This window comes from Epargyreus clarus, unplaced genomic scaffold, assembly GCF_041222505.1.
Source record: "Epargyreus clarus isolate Ecla_fem2 unplaced genomic scaffold, WU_Ecla_fem_2.2 ptg000027l, whole genome shotgun sequence".
In the NCBI taxonomy this organism is placed as follows: Eukaryota; Metazoa; Arthropoda; class Insecta; order Lepidoptera; family Hesperiidae; genus Epargyreus; species Epargyreus clarus.
This window is the reverse complement of record NW_027332234.1, coordinates 9800752-9821630: the sequence shown is the minus strand read 5'-3', so window position 1 is coordinate 9821630 and position 20879 is coordinate 9800752. Positions and strand designations below refer to the sequence as shown.

The following is a 20879-nucleotide window of genomic DNA, read 5'->3' as shown; positions in this document are numbered from 1 at the left end:
CCAGAAACGATATTATTGTAACAAGTGACGTATAACATTCAACCCTTAGATCTATGCTCCAATCGCCTCAATGTATTGTATTCATGTTGATTAATAATAATAATACATTAATTACTTAAAAGGAATCTGCCAGATTAATTCTGTATATGGTTACCCTACTGGGGAGTCTCCGCTTTGTTTTTCATTAGACGCTGCTTATGTCGCGTCGCCCCCACTCGCTGCCTGACTTAGTGCTTAATATAAAAACTATTCAATGACCTCTCTATTCTAGCTGAAAATGCATGGATTCTTTTTGTTGTAAAATAGAAGTAACTTTGTACTAATAGATGTAATATGAATGTATTGAAAATGTTTTTTCACAGTGACTTGTAAAATCGTGTATCTGTACGTATAGGATGATTTTGATGATAATGATGAAACTTTGATCTGAGTTTGTGCTTTTCATAAGTTTTCTAATGTATCTAAGGCAAACATGTTAGAAATTATAGTATGAGGTTAAAAGTTTATCTTTACTTATGTTAGTTGAGATTTGTTTCCGGTCATTTGATTACTAGCCTTATGAATCATAATCGGATAAGTTAAAGTCCTATCGACTAACTATTTATTAATTAAGCCATCTATCTATACAAATTCATAGATATAGGATGACATTTTTTGAAATCTATGTAATAATTATTCTGTTCTTCATTAAAGCTCTATTTCTTGTTACTTCTACCAATATGACAAAAATGACAATTTAAGAGACATGAGACTAACAACAAAATTATGTAAATTTATTATGAAATAATTACAAACATGTAGGAAAATAACAAAATTTATATGTGAATCAGGCAATTTTACAATGGATTCTCTTGCACTCTTCAATTGCAAAATTTTAAAACAAATCAGAGTGCAAATTATGGGTTAATAAACTTAAATGCAAGCTTAATAAAACGAGGTTGAAATAAAGTTTCGACTGTTCAAAATCGCAGATGGCCAGAAGAAATAAAAATATCGCAATGAAATTGCCAATACTTAATCCCAATGAAGAAGCCACTAAAAGTAATTACTCATCTATTCTTCTTTTGATTCAATACCCTTATTCATACGTAGACTGTATAGTGTTGTTATCTTTATAAATCACATTGGTCACATTGGCATTGGTCACTATTGTGCACGGATGATTAGTTATAAGTAACCACTGCAGTTATGTGGTAGAACCGATTTCTACCTCATAACTGCAGTGTTAGGCGCTGCTGTGTTCCGGTTTGAAGGGTGTGGTAAGGGAGATTTTTCCAAGGCGTTCCATCTTAGCCCTCAGGGGTAGCAGCGCATCTGTGGCCTACCTCAGGTAGGAATATCTAATCCTATCTGTGGTTCATTACAGATGTCATGGGCAGCAGTAGCCACTTACTATCAGGTGGACGGCATGCTTGTCTGCTACTCCTATATTGTAAAAAAAAACAGTTTTTTAATAATACGAGCCCTCTTAAAGATGATCCCAGACGTCTTGGCCTTAGGAATAAATAGGAAGTCGACCCACATAACTTTCTACGTATGTGTAATCGCAGTACCCTTACCAGGACTTTTTATGTTTTGACAAATATGACTTGGTATTTATTTACGTATTTGCGTAACGTAAAAACTCCTGGTAAGGGTACAGTTCTCTTTGCTACGTCTATTTGATAATAAAACATTGATGATACGTGTGTGCAATAGATGAAAAACCAGAACAGAAGCCACCCCGGATGGACTGGAATGACTACCACCGGCTGGGAGTGATACACGCATTTATGGACGGCCTGGAATACGACTACCCTTCCATCTGCACTGTCGGGGTTATTGGCACTTCTTTGGAAGGGAGAAATTTAAAGGTACACTTTATTTTTAATTAAAATCAGAACAGTTAAAAAATAATGCTTTACGAAAATGCGTTATACTCCTAAGAATAAAGAAATTTTAAAGTACAAAAAATAAAAAATAAATCCGAGATGAAAGTTCCTCGCTTTCGATTTCTTCTCCACTGCATAAGTTTCTTGTTAAATTGTAAAATTATAAGTAAGTATTTATTTAAAATAATATAATTCCTACATTATTTTTTTTTAATAACGTTAACGTGATTATACAATATTTTTTCATGTTATTTCATTTTATTTGTTTTTATGATTTCGTTTGAGTCAATTTATTCGATTCATTTCATTTGTCTTCGAATATTTGTCTTTTTTAACCCTTAATCTTTGACTTTTGCCTTCATTAAACCCAGGTACTAAAGATATCGAACAGCGACGCGAGAAACTACTCAGTGTGGATGGACGCTGGGATCCACGCGAGGGAATGGATAGCGCCCGCGGTCGCTTCGTACGTCGCTGACCACATCGTCAGGAACTTCAATGAGCTACCTTCAAGCATGACTAACAAGGACTGGTAAGATCATTTATGGTAATTATTAACCGTACAATATATATTAGGTTTGAATAAATATAGGTTTCAAATCAAAGATAAGCCGTAGTATATGAAGAAGTCCTGAATTCGCTGCTTAGCTCTTCTGTTGAATCAATTTTCACTATATTCATTAGAAAAATAGATAGTAGCCAATTCTCAGACCTACTGAATATGCATATAAAATTTCGTGACATTCGGTAATGCCGCTTCGAACGAGTACGGTAACTAACATTGTAACACGAGAATTTTATATATAAGATTTATAAATGAAATATTTCCTTCTACTTTTAATATAAGTAATTATGTTATTTGTCTACAGGTATTTCCTTCCCGTAGTAAATCCCGACGGCTACGAATATTCGCACACAAAGGACCGCATGTGGCGCAAGAATCGCGCTTGGCACGGCGGCCAATGTGTTGGTGTTGATTTGAACCGAAACTTCAGGTTAGAAACATGGAATAATTATTACAATTTTGTTTTTTACTTTTATTATATTTAGTAATTGTTTTGTATTTTAATAAGTTAATGCATTAAATAGTTCCTTTAATTCATTATTTCATACAATACCTAAATGATTATATATCATATCATATAATACCTAAATGTCGTTGTTATTGCCTAATTATTATTTTGAAAATGTTAATTTTTGATTTTTTTATTAGTGTGCTTTTACCTTAAAATAGATTTTAAGCTTAAACCTTAATACTTGAAAAAATAAGGTACATTTATTATAATACACCATGCTAAAAAAATACGTTTATTGCCTCTTTTTTAAAATAGAAACAACTCTTTAACGTAATCTAAGTAATTAATTCATTTTTTACTGAATTTGTTGTCATAAGTTTGAGTAATATTTCCAATAACTTTCAGTTTTGGCTGGGGAGGTAAAGGGTCCTCGGATATGCCCACAAACGCGTTTTATCGAGGACCCACGCCGTTTTCCGAACCTGAATCATCGGCTGTGAGGGTAAACAAAACATTTGTGTAACTTTATCTTCGGGTTTTTTATTCGAGTAAAAAAATAGTCACAGGTAAGTAGCCACTGCCGCTCTTACATACATACATTTTATAATTAACCCTATATACTATTTGAGTCCTGAGGTCAGCCATATATTTATTACTATTCCTAAGGACCGTTAGTAATAATCAACGGAAGACATTTCTATCTAATCCAGTTCGAAATTTGCAAATTTAGTCCCTATATATAGTTCCTATACGTAGCAGAGCCCTTAGCACCTCCTTTAAATCAGAATAGAGTTACAGAGTGTGGCAATGATGCCTAGGACGTTATTCCACAAAAAAATCTACAAGCTTTAAAAATCTTTAATTTTCTTTTTCCTAATATTGAAGTTTGAATATCAAACAGAATTCTTTAATTAAACATATTATATTCTATTTTGACATTTCTATTCAGCAATTTAAACTAATTTACAACGATTTTTACACTGGCATTACATTACATTTCATTGTAATGGTACGCTTGTAAATTGCACAGCACTATTTAGCTGTAATGTGCTGTTGATACCAAATTCGTGTCATCATCGATAGGCGCTCAGATTAAACTGCAAACAGGATTTAGTAGTAAATCAATTTCAGACGAACGGTTTTAACGATTGTACCTACTGCTGGAAATTAATGCGTTATTTACTTTAGGTTTTGTAATATTGTACGTATTAAACAAGTATATCTATCTATCTCTTTTTCAATCTATCAATCTCTATATTCGGTGAATTTTGTTTAGTAATTTTTTTGTATTTTTTCTTCAGTGATGATTTTCGGTATGAATCCCATCCATGGCCTCAAATAAGTATTCCATATGTCGCTTGTTCGGATTTCAGAAACGAAAGCAAATAATAGAAAAATGTAATTTTTATAAGCTTTATTTTATAACTAACTCACAACTTTTCAGGACGTTCTTTCCGATTCTGGGATTGCCTTCAAAGTGTACATAACACTTCATAGTTATGGACAAGTTATCATATTCCCGTTTGCGTTTCGGGAAGAATTGTGTCCCGACTATGTGCGGTTACTCGAAGGAGCTACAATTATGTCAAAGGTTACTTTTTAATTAATAGAATTGAATTGAGAGGAATTTGAACATCATGATGTACTTTTTCGTTGTTTACTCCTAAGTTTTGAAATAGCTGAAACAATGTGGTTCTGTCACGCGATTATAGGGCGCTTCGTAGTAAGTAGGCATTTTATGTAAAAAAAAGCAGTGATAGCCTAGTGGTTAAGAAACGCGTCCTCTCGATCGAGGGGTCCGAGATTCAAATCCCGGGCACGCACCTCTGATTTTCAAATTATGTGCGTATTAGAAATTAATTATCACTTGCTTAAACGGTGAAGGAAAACAACGTGAGTAAAACTGCATACCTGAGAGATTTATAAAAAAAAAATCTTAAAGGTATGTGATGATAAAGGTTGATGATAAAGGTAAAAAAATGATAAAGGTTGATGATGATGATGATGATGATGATGGGGCATTTTATGAAAGTATATGCACACATGTAAAGTAGTGCGAGTATGATAGAGCGGAAGATGTACATAGAAATAGAGGTATGCTTAACGAGAGACAATACGTGACGTTCTAACTGAGATATGAAGTGGCAAGATATTTGCGATCGACCACGAGTAGGCCTCTAATCTTATCTCTGTAAGGGTTAAGGTTAATTAGAGATGTCCATGGGTAGCAGTTGCCACATATACAAATAGGTAGATTCCATGACTATGTGTTGTATTAAATGTATTAAAAAATAGAAAATAATTTTAACCATCTTGTCTTTAGAATACTTCCTAAACGGCACTAAGCCTATTTCTATAATATATAATAATGTAGTTTTCAAATTAAGAATTTTAAATTATTATTACCTTTAACATACATTAGTACAAAGTTTGTGTGCCGCAGGCAATCTATGACAACAGCGGCAACACATACAAAGTGGGGATATCCCGTGACGTGATGTATGGGGCGGCGGGCACCAGCAATGACTGGAGCTACGGAGCCGCTGGCATCCCCTACTGCTACCTGATAGAGTTGAGGAGCAAGAAACACAGGTTTAAATTGCCGAAGGAGGAAATCGAAGTCACTGGGAACGAGATCTTGGCATGTGTGAAGGCCTTAATGGAGTTTGTGGACAGAACTTTACTTAATAAGGAAATGTAGGAGAGTGATGGTAAGTTTTGCAGTCTGATTAAAAAAAGGTTTATTATTAAGTAACAAACAGATATCCGATTGAACTAGAGCAATTATTGAAAATTGATAAACTGAGGTAGGTTATTACTTATAGACTTACCTAACAAGTTGTCGATTTTCATCGAAGTGTTAAATTAGAGTTTAATATCATGTCCTCAAATACGTTATAAATAGTAATAAGGACGATAAAAAACACTTTTCTCTTTCAACTCACTTTCTCACTACCACGTTCAATAGCAAGTACACGTGAGTAGTAACACGAGAAATACATAACACCTATCTAAGGACACTAGGGTCATTGAGACGAATATAATGACACCTTAACTGTCGAAATTCATCCATCCATATGTTAGATCCGACCAAATAAGGAAAGACAAACATACAAGATACTCGCGAAAAACATAACCCTTCCTTGGCAGTCGGGTAAAAACATCGATATGAGTAAATTATCCAATATCAAATACACAAAAACCTTTTTCGTTTTTCTAATAATTCTCAAAAAACCATAGCTACATTCAACTCTTAAAAAGTCAATGTTATCAATCTGACACAAACTTAATGACATGTACTTAAAACATCAAAATTTATCGTGAATAATAAATAGGAATTATTGAAAACCCATTTAAATTATTAACGTAATAACAAACAAAATCAAAGTGGCACCGACTACCTATAAAACTCAGGTATGGGAAGTGAAATTTATTAATGAAGGGCAAAGGCACTTCGTGAAAACACTCGACACTATTGGAGGTAAATTCCCTAATAAACATTAATTAAAATAGTTATAAAGTAATGAATACTACAAATAAAAATATTGTAATGCGTGACGACCTGCGTGGCTGAGCGGTCACCATGCGGGTCGGACGCGCAAAGGGTCCCGGGTTCGATCCCCGGCCAGACAGATTTCTAAATGATGAATTGAGATTTCTGTTTCTGGGTCTGGGTGTTTTTGTATTTGTCTATGTGTGTGTCTATGGCACCCACGACACAGGGAATCCTAGTGTGGGCTGTGAGTGTAGAAAGCGTTTTTTTTTTATTTACTAGAATTAAGTGTAAGTGGTTTTGCTTTCAAAGGATGTCTGTAGAACATCGTGAGTAGGTCATCAGTCTTATTTCATGTCGGTCGTTGATTAACTATTGTACTATAAATTACCCATAAATCAGTTTTTTGCCTTGCCCAAATACCTGTTGTATGTTCCAGTAGAAATGGTTGTCGTGATGGCAAAAGCACAAAGCCTCAGATATACCTGCAACTATCACAGATTATTCCTACTGCGAGAATACCTCAGAATAAACACAGCGATCACATATTACGACACTGAATTCTTTCCACGTAATTCATTTTCAGCAATTAACATTTGGAAAGAGGAGCGGAGCACTATGGACATTATGGTTGAAGGGCCCCGATCAGCGCAGGTAGCCGGTATGCTGCTTGAGCGAGAGATTCCATACGCAGTAGCGATCGGTGATGTTACGAGCATGCTGGATAAGGAACAGGGGGGAACCATTGCGAAAATTAGAGCAAGTTCGGCAAAACGTATGTATGTGTATGTAATTTAAACTGCACACGGAAACCCAACCCGCCTGATGTTATAATTATTGTAGCACATGCACAATTATATTTTTGACATTAACTTAAAACTGGTAAAACCATTTGTGATTTGACTCTAGCAACACCACTGCCACACCTATTTATGCCTGACAAAAGCAGTTTTTTTCTTTTTTTTTATATTTAACCTACCGGTAAGGCAGTGGGGCTACTTGGTGGAAAGTAGTCACCGTCGCCTATGGACATTTGCAACACCAAAGGAGTCATCAATACATCGCCGGCTTTAAGTCTTATCCTTGGAGCGGCTTGGAGACATGTTGTACTCTGGCTTGAAGGTTATGGTAAAAGAGACATACTTTTGTGAGACATTTCAGCTTAATCCTCAGGGATAGCGGTGCATGTATAGCCAACCTCGGGTAGGAAGTAATCTTATCTAGTTGATTACAGTTGCATATGCGCTGTAATAGTCATTTTCTACCTGAAGCTTTGATGTCAATGGTTCAGGTGCCATCAAAATATATAATAGTGGAGTTAATCGTTGAATTGAGATATGGAATGAAATTAAGAATGAGGTAGATAAATTATGGCAGAATATAATGTTTCATTTAAGCGGATTACCGCTGATACTTAGACATTAAGTACATAAGTACTGAATTTGAAATATACCTTATCTTGGCTAAAATGAGTAGACCTTTACAAAGATTCTTGAGAATTAACCCGATAATCACTTTTTTGATAACTCGAGTACTTAACTAAGGAGATAAAAGCAAATTCATTTCGAATGACTCACTGCAAGTATGACTAAGAGAAGCAATTTTGTTATGAGTTAAATTTTTTTTTGTATCATTAACTACATAAATACGCAACCGATAACTGGAAAATAAACGTCACTGTAAGGTTTTGTGTAATTAATATTGGTGATTAATTTTTGATCAGTATTAATAACAATAGTCATTACAAAACGATATACTCTGTCTCTTTCATAGTAATTAGTGGGCCTATTGTACAATTTTAAAGTTATCGCTATATGATTATAGTCAGTATTTACACAACCATGGGAATGGTAACAGGTCGCTCAAATATGGATTGGAATAACTACCATCGCCTTGAAGTGATATACTCATATATGGACAGTTTGGTCCGAGAATACCCCTATTTGTGTTCTGTACAAGTTATTGGCAAGTCGGCTGAAGGTCGGGATTTAAAGGTAATATCATAGTTTCTTAATTAATTATCCATCTAAGATCAGCAAGTGCTTTTATTTTAAGTAAATAATTTATTAAACTATTATAAGACTACGAGTACTTTGCAATTAGTTGCAACATTGTTGGAATAAGATCACTAAAAAAGTTTTTGTTTATAATTAATTTTCTTATATCAAGTGAAAAATGCTCTCAAAACTTTTGTGACGTCTACAAATCTTTACTTAATCTGCTAGTGTGGTGATATATGGTTTAAGTCGTTCTTATTCTATAAAGAAGTCGAGTTTATATTTCGCATAGAAACAATAATTGATAGAAGAAGAAATGTGTCTTTACATCTTTTTAGTAGAGCCTATCATCGACGGTTAAGTACGAATGAATTAAGTAATTATTTGTTCTCCTGACAACAGATGCTTAAGATATCGAATGGTCGCACCGGTAATAGTGGTGTGTGGATAGACGGCGCGATACATCCCCGTGAATGGATCAGTACAGCGGTCGTCACGTATATAGCTGATCGAATCATCAGGACCTTCCATGAACAGCCAGACACTATTACCAATAAGGACTGGTCAGTTTACTAAGTAACTACTTAGTATCTACAATAGCGTAGGATAAAAGTGTAATTGTTGTGTGGTGCTGCCTACCCTCTACCTATTATTGCTGACGGGTCTCTTCTCAGAGTGAGATAAGTTGTAGGCCGTAGTCCCATAGTCAAAAATTCCTAGGCATGCAGGTGTCCTCACTATGTTTTCCTTTATAATTTAACCAAGTGTCAATTAATTTTGAATACACTTAATTATAACTTGAAAAATCAGAGATGTGAGTCTTAGATTTGTACGTCTTAACCTGAGTTAGCAACTACTAAATCATCACTGCTTTGTTTAAATTTACTATTACCATAATATTTTCTATACATCAGCACGTTAGAGAAGTTGAAGTTGAAGAAGAAATTATATTGAGAAGTCTATTATTTTCTAGTGAGAAGTGATTTTCTCTTAATGTGTATATTAGATTTACGTACCAATTGGCCCGCAGGTACATCCTACCAGTTATGAACCCAGACGGATACGAATACACGCACACACATGACCGCATGTGGCGGAAGAACCGGGCGAAATACGGCGAGTGCGTTGGCGTCGACCTCAATAGGAATTTCAGGTTTGTTGCACACGTTACTGACGTAAATGTATGATAGGATAAAAGTTTAATTTAAACATATTTCGTATTAGCCTTATTAATATGTAAATCGCTCTAAAATAACACAAACACATACGTGTAACATAAATAACACACAAACATATTAATCGATCCTAATTAAAAAAGGAATTTTACTTGAGGTCGATTGTAGATTTGATGCTCTTGAATACTATCAAATTATTATTAAACTTCACTACGTATGTTTGCTTGAATTAACAGCACAGTGGATTAAAACCATTGTCAGAAAACAGAAATAGGTGAAGTTCTATCATCATCAGTATGTTCCTAAGTTCCTATCTGAATTATACATAGAAATGTTTTTTTATAGTTACGGATGGGGAGAAAAAGGCGAAGAGGGTTCATCAGATGATCCTGGAAATATATTCTATAGAGGACCAAAAGCATTTTCGGAACCTGAAACTGCTGCGGTCAAAGTAAGTTCTTTATGTAAACCACTAACCATTATATAAAGGAAAAAAAAATAAACGTTTATTTATTATTTTATTCTTTCTTTTTTTATTAACAGCGTGTGATTTTGGGATCGGAGGTGACTTTCAAAGTGTTCCTGTCCTTCCATAGCTACGGTGAAGTGATAATCTTTCCCTGGGGATACACTGGCGACCCTTGCCCGGACTATGTAGAGTTACTTGAAGGAGGAACCGCTATGGCTAAGGTATAATTAATAACACAAATATTCTTTATTATTACTTACCAATGTCATATTCTTCTTCTTGTGTTATTGAGACGCGTCTTGCTTAGATGATGTCTTTATTATGACTAACTTAATACTACTCCCAACTTATATAACATAAGGCTCAGCTCCACACCACAGTGATATGAATATCGATATTATAAAAAGATTGCGTTTATTGACGTAACAAAGTTAAATGCCCTCAAAAACATAACCAGCAAAAAAACCAAGTCTCGCAATTCAGTTCTTCTCGTAAAAAGTTGTAAGATCCACGTAATACCAAGTCGGTTAATTTATTCAGTCCCTACATAAGGGACCTTCTGTCTGAAGTTATTATGTAATTAGTTAACGTAACAACATCTTATGGGACCACATCAATATTAATAATATTTTATATTTTAAATATATTAACTTGGCAATGAGATGGAGTAATGGCAACTTGGGAAACAATATAAGTGCAAAAATCATCCAAATCATTTTTTTTTATTTATGAGAACTCAATTCTTATACACATTTTTCCAGGCTATATTCGAGACAAGCAGACATACTTACAAAGTGGGCAGTACTAAGGATCTAATGTACTACGCGGCCGGCACAAGCACGGACTGGAGCTACGCCGTAGCGAACATCCCGTACTCCTACATGGTGGAACTCCGGGGAAAGAAGCACAGGTTCCTATTGCCTAAAGAGGAGATCATATCAACCGCCGCCGAAGCACTCAATGGTGTGTTCAGGCTTATGGACTTTGTGGATAGACGGTGTAGAAGCTCCCAGTCTTGTGTGTGTTCTAAATGATACAAAATGTAACTCGGTAATCCGTAGTTATTCGTAGATACATATGGTGTCGTCTTAATAGCTGTAGCGTGATGATCATAAATATAGTAAATTCATATTGATAGGTAATATTCCTTTCCTACTGACTACTTACTTTCCTGTTTAATAAAAAATCTTTTCAGTTAAGTCTTAATCGCAAATTAAATGTAACAGTATAAAGAATTGTCACATCTACCTGTGAAATTAACTCGTATAAAACATGAAACTGAACTGTATAAATAATTAACGTTTGAATGATTGTTGTGACTTACTATTAAAATGTTATTACACAAACAGTGACCATAGTTTTCAATTAATGTTAATTGTAAGATCAGCAAATTGCATTATGTGTAATTTATGTCGCAACACATTATACCCAGCGGACAAAAATGCCATACATTTTGTTGCGGTCGCGAATAATATGGATGCAATCCAAAAATTTATCCCTCACGCCGCGCCATCAAACGAGCTCCAATAATTTAGTTTATTATTTCATATCACTAGTTGCCAAGAATTTAAATTCAGTTACATTTATTTTCACATCATTTTACAGCGAAACTACTGGATAATAATATCGACGGGATAATAACACACGGAAATTAAAAACTTCATTAACTTTATTTACAGACTTTGCATTATCTTATAATACAGTCAACAATAATTTAAACATTACAATTTGAAATTCACATTCATTTATCTAACGTAAAAACACATATCGACAGAGGTCACTATTACCGAATTCGTATCCAACCTTATTATGAGAACTTAGGAATCTTATTTCTTCTGCCTCCGCCGACTCGAAACTTCACTTGGTTTTTGGAACATAGAAATAGTAAATGGACATGCAATCTATCTTATGGTGACTACTCTCCCCTATGGACATCGGTCATAAACCCCAGATAAGTTGGGATTCCTACCTAAAGTTGGCAGATGCGTTGCTATGCCTGAATGCTAAGTTGGAACACTTTGAATATGATCTCCTTTATTATTAGGCAGAAATATGTATGGCGGTGGCTGTGGAGACGAAACAGAAAGGTACATTAGAGTTGCAGCTTTCACGGCATGATTCGTTTCCGAGGTGTACGCATTTGCCTTATATCGATATATTTCTTATAATTTTTGAATAAAACGGAGGCAGAAGAAAAACGCTCCGTGAGTTCAAACTTCACTCGACTACGTTCTACAGTCACGTGTCCCACAAAGCACTTCGGACGGTACACACCCCGATAACACTAAAATACTTCCTGTATTTCTCGAATATGAACAGTTCTCACTAAGGCCCTGTTTATATCTACAGACATTGAACGTGTCAGACACAGCCCGTGTCAGACAAAATCATAGACAAGGAAGTTAGTGCATGCGTGTTGCGATAGGTAGAGAAATACGTTAATGCACATTACAGACACTATTTTGTCTGCCACGGCACGGGTCTGACCCGCTCTATGTCTGGTAGATATAAACGAACCCTAATACGGACGCCACACATCAACGGGTCGTCTCTCTGAAGTGATCAGCGATTTGCTGCGAGTTCTGACACCCTGGTCGCTCCAGTCTGGTGACGCGGGTCTCTTCTTCGCATTCGATGCCGTGGACGCTTCTTCCTCTCTATCTGGACTAGAGTTAGAATCTTCTTGCGGAGGAGGTGGTCGTAGCCACCAGTCATACCCTCCGTACAGTTGGGAGTAGAGCCAAGCTGGAGGCGTTGGCAGTAGTGGAGAATTGAGGAACAGTTGCGCTGCTAGCGCGCTGTGGAATAGACTAGAGGGCGCTGGTAGCGGTTGCAAGGGTTTCCTCGATCGCGTGACGGATGTGAAGGCGCCCGGTCGCTCGTCGGGCGGCGGGCTGCTGGACGCTGTTACGGATATGTCGTCGTCCTGCGGCGAGCCGGGCCGCGAGGTCGCGGGGCTTGTGGTACTGTGCGCGTGCATCGTTGTTGGATTGTCTGATGTTACGTCTATAATAAAAAATGTTATAAGACTTTGTAAACACATTTGCTAAATTAACGTATTATTAAGTTTTTAAACTCGATTGCATTTAAAATATACACCACGCGTATGGAAAATGTCATATATTTTTTATTATTTACTAATGAAATTATAGAAATGGGTATAATAATCTATAAAGGAAAATTCTGTATTTAAAGATTTTTTTTTTGTGAATACACTGAAATGTGATTACAAAAGAGTTACTTAAGCAAACAGGCAGATTACACTATCAAGCATTAGGCACTTATTTGCAACACCGCTGGGGTTATTCTTAAACAACACTTCTACTTGGGCAGTTTTGCTGACCTGTTTCTTGTGGTGGTGGAGGTAAACCGTGTTGATGCTGCGCGTGCGCCGGCGGCAACACGTGTGGCGTGAAGTGTGGGTGAGTGGGCAGCAGTGGAGGGGGGTAATGCCGCGCCAGCGCTCCCCACTCGCCACCTGGCAGACCTGCCAGTTGGTGAGCTATACCTACGAAAAATATTCAACTTATTACATCATCATCATTATGAACAAAGAAATTCCAATTAATCTACAGCATTGTACAACTCTGAGCAACGACTCCTCTTTAGGATACAATTAGGAAACAATAAGTAGCTAAGAGAAAAGTATTAGATTACTTTTCATTTTCATAGTATGGAACAGTTTTATATCGATCAAGTTACGAATAAGAAAGTATACCCTCCTATATTTAGACCTTACTTAGATTTCTCAATATACAAACAAGAATAATTCCCCAGCTCTACGTCATCGCGAATAAACTAGTTTAAAAGCACCTCCGAACAATGCAAATGATTGTTTGTGAGTAACATTTTCGTATTCACCCTACAATACAGTCAATAATCCTTATTCTAAGTGCGAAAACAAGTCAATCAACAAAACAATAGGGCCGCGAGTTATCTCAGAACGCTCGACTAACGCTAACGGCCGCTTAACGCACTCGTCGGAATATTTAAATAATGATTCCTCCCCCACTGTTTCAATTCACACCTTATCTACCCCGCAACACACTTTGACGACAAAAGTTGGTGATTGTTCGGACTGTTGTTCTAGGATTAGAAGTTGCACAGACCTGTATTTGTTTTGTACCCAAGGAAGTTGCCGTTATTTCTAAATTTTCTCACTAAAGTACCTATGTACTATGGTGCTTTTTTTTTCTTTTTCTTTTTTGTTTACGAGGGGAAAACCTTCAAAAGGTACCCTATGCTGTGGCAGCGTACTATGGTGCCTACCGGAAGATATTTTCTTCATCTTGAATTGTTACAAAGAAATTGTAGAAAATAACTATCACTAAAGTACTTAAGCCTGATACCGAATGCTCTTTTCTTCATCCTATAATGTTAAAAATATATTGTAGAAATAATCAGCAAACAATTTTTTGCTCTAATAAAAATTAAGTCACCGTTCGGTATTAATTTATACGCAATCCAGGGGGCCTACCACCATCTTTAAAAAACCATCATAGTTCAGGAAAGTTTTATTTCAATATTGCATTAACATTATTTTGTTGTTAAACGACCTGCTTAAAACATTATTTTCAATGTATGATTAAAATAATACTGTTTTAAGAGATTATAGTAACCCCCCAGGTGTAATAAAAATTGAAATCAGTTTAATAATTCCAATAAGAACCACACTTAATAAGGGCCTTCTTGTGCTGAATCTTAAGAATATTGCAATTATTGAATATTTGTTAACCACAATAAAAAACTACATAAACCGTATTCAGAATTTTAATGAATCTAAAAAACGGTAAATTGGAAAAATCAACTAATTGTCTATCAAAATACTAACGGTAATTAAATAATATGGATTAATTTCCTTTAATTTGTTTTCAACGCATCAGACAAAAGCATAATGTCTAATTTTATTAAAAGTATTTAACTCATTTTGTAAAACAGAAAGTAACTATAAATGGAAATTTTCAAACTAGTACCTACTACTGTTCTTAGGCCTCTTTTGTCGTTTCAAGACTTTATCTACCTTTCATTAAGTATTTTAGACACCTTATCTAAAAGTGTTGAAAGATACGTCGAAACCTTCTCAATAGGTAACAAGAACTCCGAAACAAGTACTTTGAAACAAATAACTTCATAAATTTCAGTAGATACTATTGCCCTAAAAGTTTCAAGTTGTAAATTGTTAGGAACTTTAATTTCTTTATTGAAATTTAGCGTTTGTTAATTCGTATTATAAGTTTGTATTTATATTGGTACTTCAGGTAATTTTCACACTTAATTCCAACGAATTTAAAATTAACCTGCCAAAACTTATTAATAGTTAGTTAATATCAAGATAGGTAACTAACTGGATAGCTACATGCACACATGGGTAGTTATGCTACATAGAAAAATAGATACAAATTTTCGTGAAAAACAAAACAATAAAAAAAAAGAGAAACAATACAGTATTATTACAAATACATTTATGAAATAGGAAATGTGTTTCGGCGTCATAATTTCCAGTTGACATTTTTAAGCGCATAAATTAACGAAGTTTGCCGGCGCCGCGACCCCGTATATTCGGCTTAACCCTTTAGCACCCACCTTGGGTAATTCCCACCCCGAGCCAACCCAACCCTTTCAGCAATAGAATAAATTACAGGCCGTTTTATGTCGCAGATACCGTCGCTACGAAAATGTAAAACACATTATTTTGAATCCGACCGCTTAGCCTTTATAGTGTTTCATGAGTTCGGTGCAATTAGACAAGAGCTGCTTTTTAGGATTACGCCCTAATCTCACCTCGAAGCTTTTACGATAACGGGTTAAGATATTGAATCTGAGTTGAATGGATTACAGGCACTTTATTATCTCTAAACGATTTAGTTTAATAGACGATCATTTCGATTTTATACCAAACTTCGAAGATAAACGTTTTCTAATTAGAATTAGAAGTTTATTTTTTAATTGTTCTTGTCAATTGTAATAATTCACAAAATAAACTAATACTACATACTACTAATACTAATAGCACACACACGAGTGGTACTTGTACACCTACTTGAAAATAGTATGTAAAACTATTAATTCATATTAAACTTAAGATCTTTTGAGGTATGCGTTGCCAAAATAATGTCTGAAAAATTTAAAACAAAATAATAACAGCGTTGCCAAAACAAAACATATTTTGATGTTTACAAGTACTTCGTATATATATTACTATAGTAAAATTCAATACAACTACCCATATGTTTTCATTTCCATAATACATAACCTTGAATACACTGTAATAATCAGGTTCTTTACAAAAAAACTTAAAGCTGTGATTACTTTCAGCATTCTTCCATTATGTAAATATTTGAACATAAAATAGATAAATTTGTTTATCCGCCACATAAAAAATGAAGAGGCATTGTTTCATTTTGCATTCCCCGTTCAAAGATGCAAGAGAAAGGGCAACTCCAGACGATTTGCATTCGTTAAAAATGTTGGAATTCTCTATATTGTGTGCGCAATGTGTAATCGCAAAATACTTGGACTAATAGATTTAGATAGTTAGAAAAGATGTTACGGAGATGGTAAACACTTTAAATAATGGTAGTGATAAGCGCAGATTACAGCTTATTCCATCAATCTCATAATGTTACTTTAATGCCCTTAAAACCGAAAAGAAAGAAATGTTTATTAAATCTATTTCTGCCTTTGTATACGATTTGCGTATTTTTTCTCTTATTTTCACGTATAAGTGAGTAATTTACTAACATAACTGACACAATCAATTTTATTTAATCCTTGACATATTATGTAATTTTGAGTTCCCGTCTACTTTAAAACATAAGCAAAACAGAATTTTGCCTAAAATAGCATAATATTGTACCTAAATTAACAGTAAACTTATGGTAATCACTTTTTTAATTCAGACGTCCATGTTATATTTTTCTCAAAGTATCAAAACTACTCCTTTGTAGTATTATAGTACGAATCGGACTTTGAAGACGTGCCAGTCCGCTACATTGGTTCGAAGGGGTTTTTTCTTCCCGGACTTTGAGAAATCGCGCCGCGCCGCGAGAGGGTTGAACCCAAACATTTTAATGCCATTTGCTAGATTGCGTCTTGCATTTTTCCTCCTACCGCTACAGCGCTAATCCGCGAAGACGTCTGGAATAACCGGGATTGCCGGGATAAAAGTATTTGCGTTTTAGTGTGATTCCGATGTTCCGGATTAGGGTGAATTTTTTAACGATCGTCTAAGACCCTTCGCGGCGATTAGGGAAAGGGTTGAAAGCGCTTTTCAGTAATTATTCTACATCTTTTCAAGTATTGTTCTCCAGAATGTAAGTTGAATGCTTAGTTCATTGTTTTTATGTTATTTTAACGTAATTAAAATTGTGGTTCTAACATTCATTAATCTTTGATAGAGAATTGCACATGTTTTAATAACAAATAATTCCTATATTTGTGATAAATATTCACGCATTCACGATGGAAAATTCACAAACGAGCGGGACGTGTGTGAATTTGTAAAACCACAAGATAAACAGACATATGCAACATCAACATTATCAAAACCAAATAGTTTATATAAGTTTCCAATCCAATAATTATAGCAAATATTTGTAATTGCAAATGGGTAACAAATTAAAAGGCACGTCTAAACTAAATTCATCGATATGGAAAAAATGTGTAAGTCCTAAATTAATGGGGATGTGTAGTGATGCAAACATTGAACAATTTACATTTTTTGCAAAAATAAACATCCGACGAATACAAGAGATGTAACTCGTAAGAAAAAAACACGAAATCATTATTCAAACTTTGTTAAATGTGATATGATTTTTTTTATAAAAACATGCCTAATATTAAATACAAATCCCGTATATTTAATTAAACGCATACCTACACTAAATTCCCATTCCCGGAAGAAACTAACAACTCAAATTAATTCTCACGAGTTTCCGCTCCGCTTGTCACATGTGTGATACGATTCAACGAGGTTTAAAATTGTTGCCTCCACATTAATGTGAATAGTTTAGAAAATTTTGCGTGAGTTGAATGAGCGAGATGTCATCCCGGTAACATTTGCGAAGTATTCCGCATATTTTGGGACATTTAAGGACAACCTAATATCCACATACAACAAATTACTGAGCCTTCCTGTAACTTAACAAATGGAAAGCGTTATCTTCACGTATTATTTTCGTGTATACTAACAATAAGTACGTATATTTTATCGAAAATAGTAGCTATTAAACCGTTACAGAATTTTCAACGTTTTTAATTTTTTCTCAATTATCGTCTCGATATCTATTTTACTAACAAAAGGAAAATCGTAAGAACATATATATTGTTCATTTGGCCTCACAATTAAGAAGACTACAAATTCACTAAGTAAAAAAGTAAATGTGTGTCTCTACAGCAATACCTTCACCCTTTAATCCTCAGAAAAGCCGACAAAAAACCAACTATTTTGGTTATACCGAAACAAGCTTGGGTTGCGCAACAGCGGTACTTATAGCTTTGGTAACGCGAGCTAGCAAGACGGATGCCCTCATACATCATAAGGTTAATAAGAGGCCTCGCGAACTAACGACCCCGCTTTGTCAACGCGCCTTAACCCGACGCCATCTTGCGCGCCATGTTGGATTTCAATCTGCTTAGCACTTAATGAATTTGCCGCTATTGATTTTGTTTAACCCCTTTTTGTTTAGCTTAATTAACCTTTCGCTGTTAGGGGTAACTGGAAGGTTAGCTTGTGACATATTTCGTAAATAAACAGAGATTTCGGTAAAGGCAGAGATATAAACGACTTTCTCAGCAATTTCTACTGCTCCGATATTGTAAAAGTTCATAAAATCTAACTAAGTAAATTATGACATTCGATAGGACTGTGCATTAAATATGATACAATTAACGGAGAATCAAAAAATCCATTACATTTGTATAGTCAATCTACATATGTATTAAAAAAATATTCTTGAAATATGAAATACAATAGATTTCGTCTACATAAATTGTGTAAGTCCTCAGTAATGTAGCAAGGAAAACATAAACGAAAAAATATTTTATTATTCATAAATTTAAATTTCATTATTATTACGACATTACGAGAAATATCTCGTAATTTTCGATCTCATTTAAAATAATGATAAACAGCACGCCGAAATGCAACGTCTATAGCAATCCGCCGGCATTTATTAACATGCGTATGGAGGTCGTGAAAATTGCTCGTCGCATTTAGAGTTAATCGTGCTCGCGTCATCATCATACGAATTCATTTGAAACCGTTTAAAGGCTCGGTAAAAGCGCGAATCACGCCATACAAAAGGCTGTATGAGGTGGGTGGGACATTTAAAATTTACAAATGCGTAATTATGCACCCGTATTGTCGCGTGGCGCGGAAGGGTTACCCCCACTCTTTTCTTCCCCTCCCCCCACAATCCCGGGCTTCCGGGCCTAATGCTATATTTAATTTTCTCTAAGGCTCCCTCATTAATAATGCGAAGGCTGCGACTTTAAGTGGCGCTCACACGACGACGTGAGGCACAAGGATATGCAAATAAATGGATCGTCGATCGCCGTCTTAACTTTTATATTGCAAGATCCTACACCTATGTATATTTGTCTTAAAGTAATAGTGTCTGTATTACAGTGTTACAAAAAGGTGTTCTAAAGCAAACATGAATAAAACATTTCTACTTTGTACGACCTGACATAGGACAACTTACTTAGCAATATTAATATAACATAATTATTTATAGGCAGCATTAATCACATAACATCGGTCTGGAATTCGACCCTTTCCTACGCATAAAAAGGGTATTTCATAGAATATTGCGCTACAAAACTGCAGTGCTCAATTGTAAGTAAATTGCAATTTATTACAATTTCCCCCTTTGCTCCAAACACTTATTTTTAAAACTACATAATAAATTGAAAAACAAACCACCACGAAAATGGTAAATGATAATTTTATTACTTAGTGAGTTCAAATGATACAATTTACCAATCTAAAATATCTCCATAACTTACCACTTATTTTTTTTAATCTTAATTAAGTACGTAATCATTCGAAATAGTAGGTAACCCAGTACTGTATTTCTTATGAATTGAAAACTAAATAGTAACATAAGACATAAGTGCAAAAAATATAATGCCGCATCCATATTTCCGCAGATCCGTGTAAATGTCGTGTCTACTGTACGCGTGAACGTGAGTGTGGATAATTTATCATGATTTCGCAAGGGTTACTGCTTCTAAGAGGGCAGCGGAGACGCCACTGCCGCGGATCTCATGGAATTTACATATTGAAGTGCGCTAAATTGTTTTTAACAGTACAAAGAGAACAGCGAGCTCTCGAAAAACTCCGCGCTCTAATGAGAATACTTGTATCGATGCAACAATAAAATGTGATGCGTAGATTCGAACGATTTTATACGCCGTGTTATGATAATAATATAATTGTGACATTTTTGGTATTCGTGTCGTGGCATTTTTCAATCTTATTTGTGTTATTTATTGATTCGAATTTTCAATTATGTAACGTGAACAAACAACAATGTGAAGAAATAAATAAATCAAATAAAAGTCCTAAATAAACTAATAACAAGCTCTATTTTATATTGCCTATATTGTACCTACTTATTTATTTTCCCTATTCATATATTGTCATGTAGCCAATGTGATGATGTGATGCTACCTAATGTGAAAAGATAATATACTACTATACTACTTAATATCGTATTTAGCTACCCAAGCACTGTTTGCTATGTTTAAAAGTGCGAAGTTACTTCCCATATTGAATCCATATCTTTTAACAGCAATAGCATAACAGTGCCAAGATATAAGTATACAAACAAAATGAAGACTGAATTCCAGTATA

General features: G+C 35.0%; 2 protein-coding genes across 2 annotated transcripts in view; one reads left to right on the top strand and one right to left on the bottom strand.

Annotated features, from left to right (window-relative positions):
• The first annotated feature begins 1704 nt into the window (after window positions 1–1704).
• LOC140753869 (carboxypeptidase A1) lies at window positions 1705–11373 on the top strand. The gene is made up of 13 exons (XM_073088672.1): window positions 1705–1853; window positions 2243–2403; window positions 2741–2866; window positions 3293–3389; window positions 4332–4478; window positions 5331–5582; window positions 6933–7155; window positions 8238–8374; window positions 8780–8940; window positions 9408–9530; window positions 9898–10003; window positions 10096–10242; window positions 10783–11373. The coding sequence occupies exons 1-13, from the start codon at window positions 1728–1730 to the stop codon at window positions 11053–11055; spliced, it is 2079 nt and encodes a 692-aa protein (XP_072944773.1). The 5' UTR covers window positions 1705–1727; the 3' UTR covers window positions 11056–11373.
• A 1121-nt stretch (window positions 11374–12494) lies between these two features.
• Window positions 12495–20879, bottom strand: part of RunxB (RUNX family transcription factor Runt related B) — a 47848-nt gene continuing 39463 nt past the window's right edge. The window contains exons 5-6 of the mRNA XM_073088395.1: window positions 13365–13529; window positions 12495–13027 (exon numbers count right to left, since the gene is read on the bottom strand). Coding sequence (XP_072944496.1) covers window positions 12540–13027; window positions 13365–13529 — 653 coding nt within the window. The 3' untranslated portion in view covers window positions 12495–12539. The remainder of the gene's footprint in view (window positions 13028–13364; window positions 13530–20879) is intronic.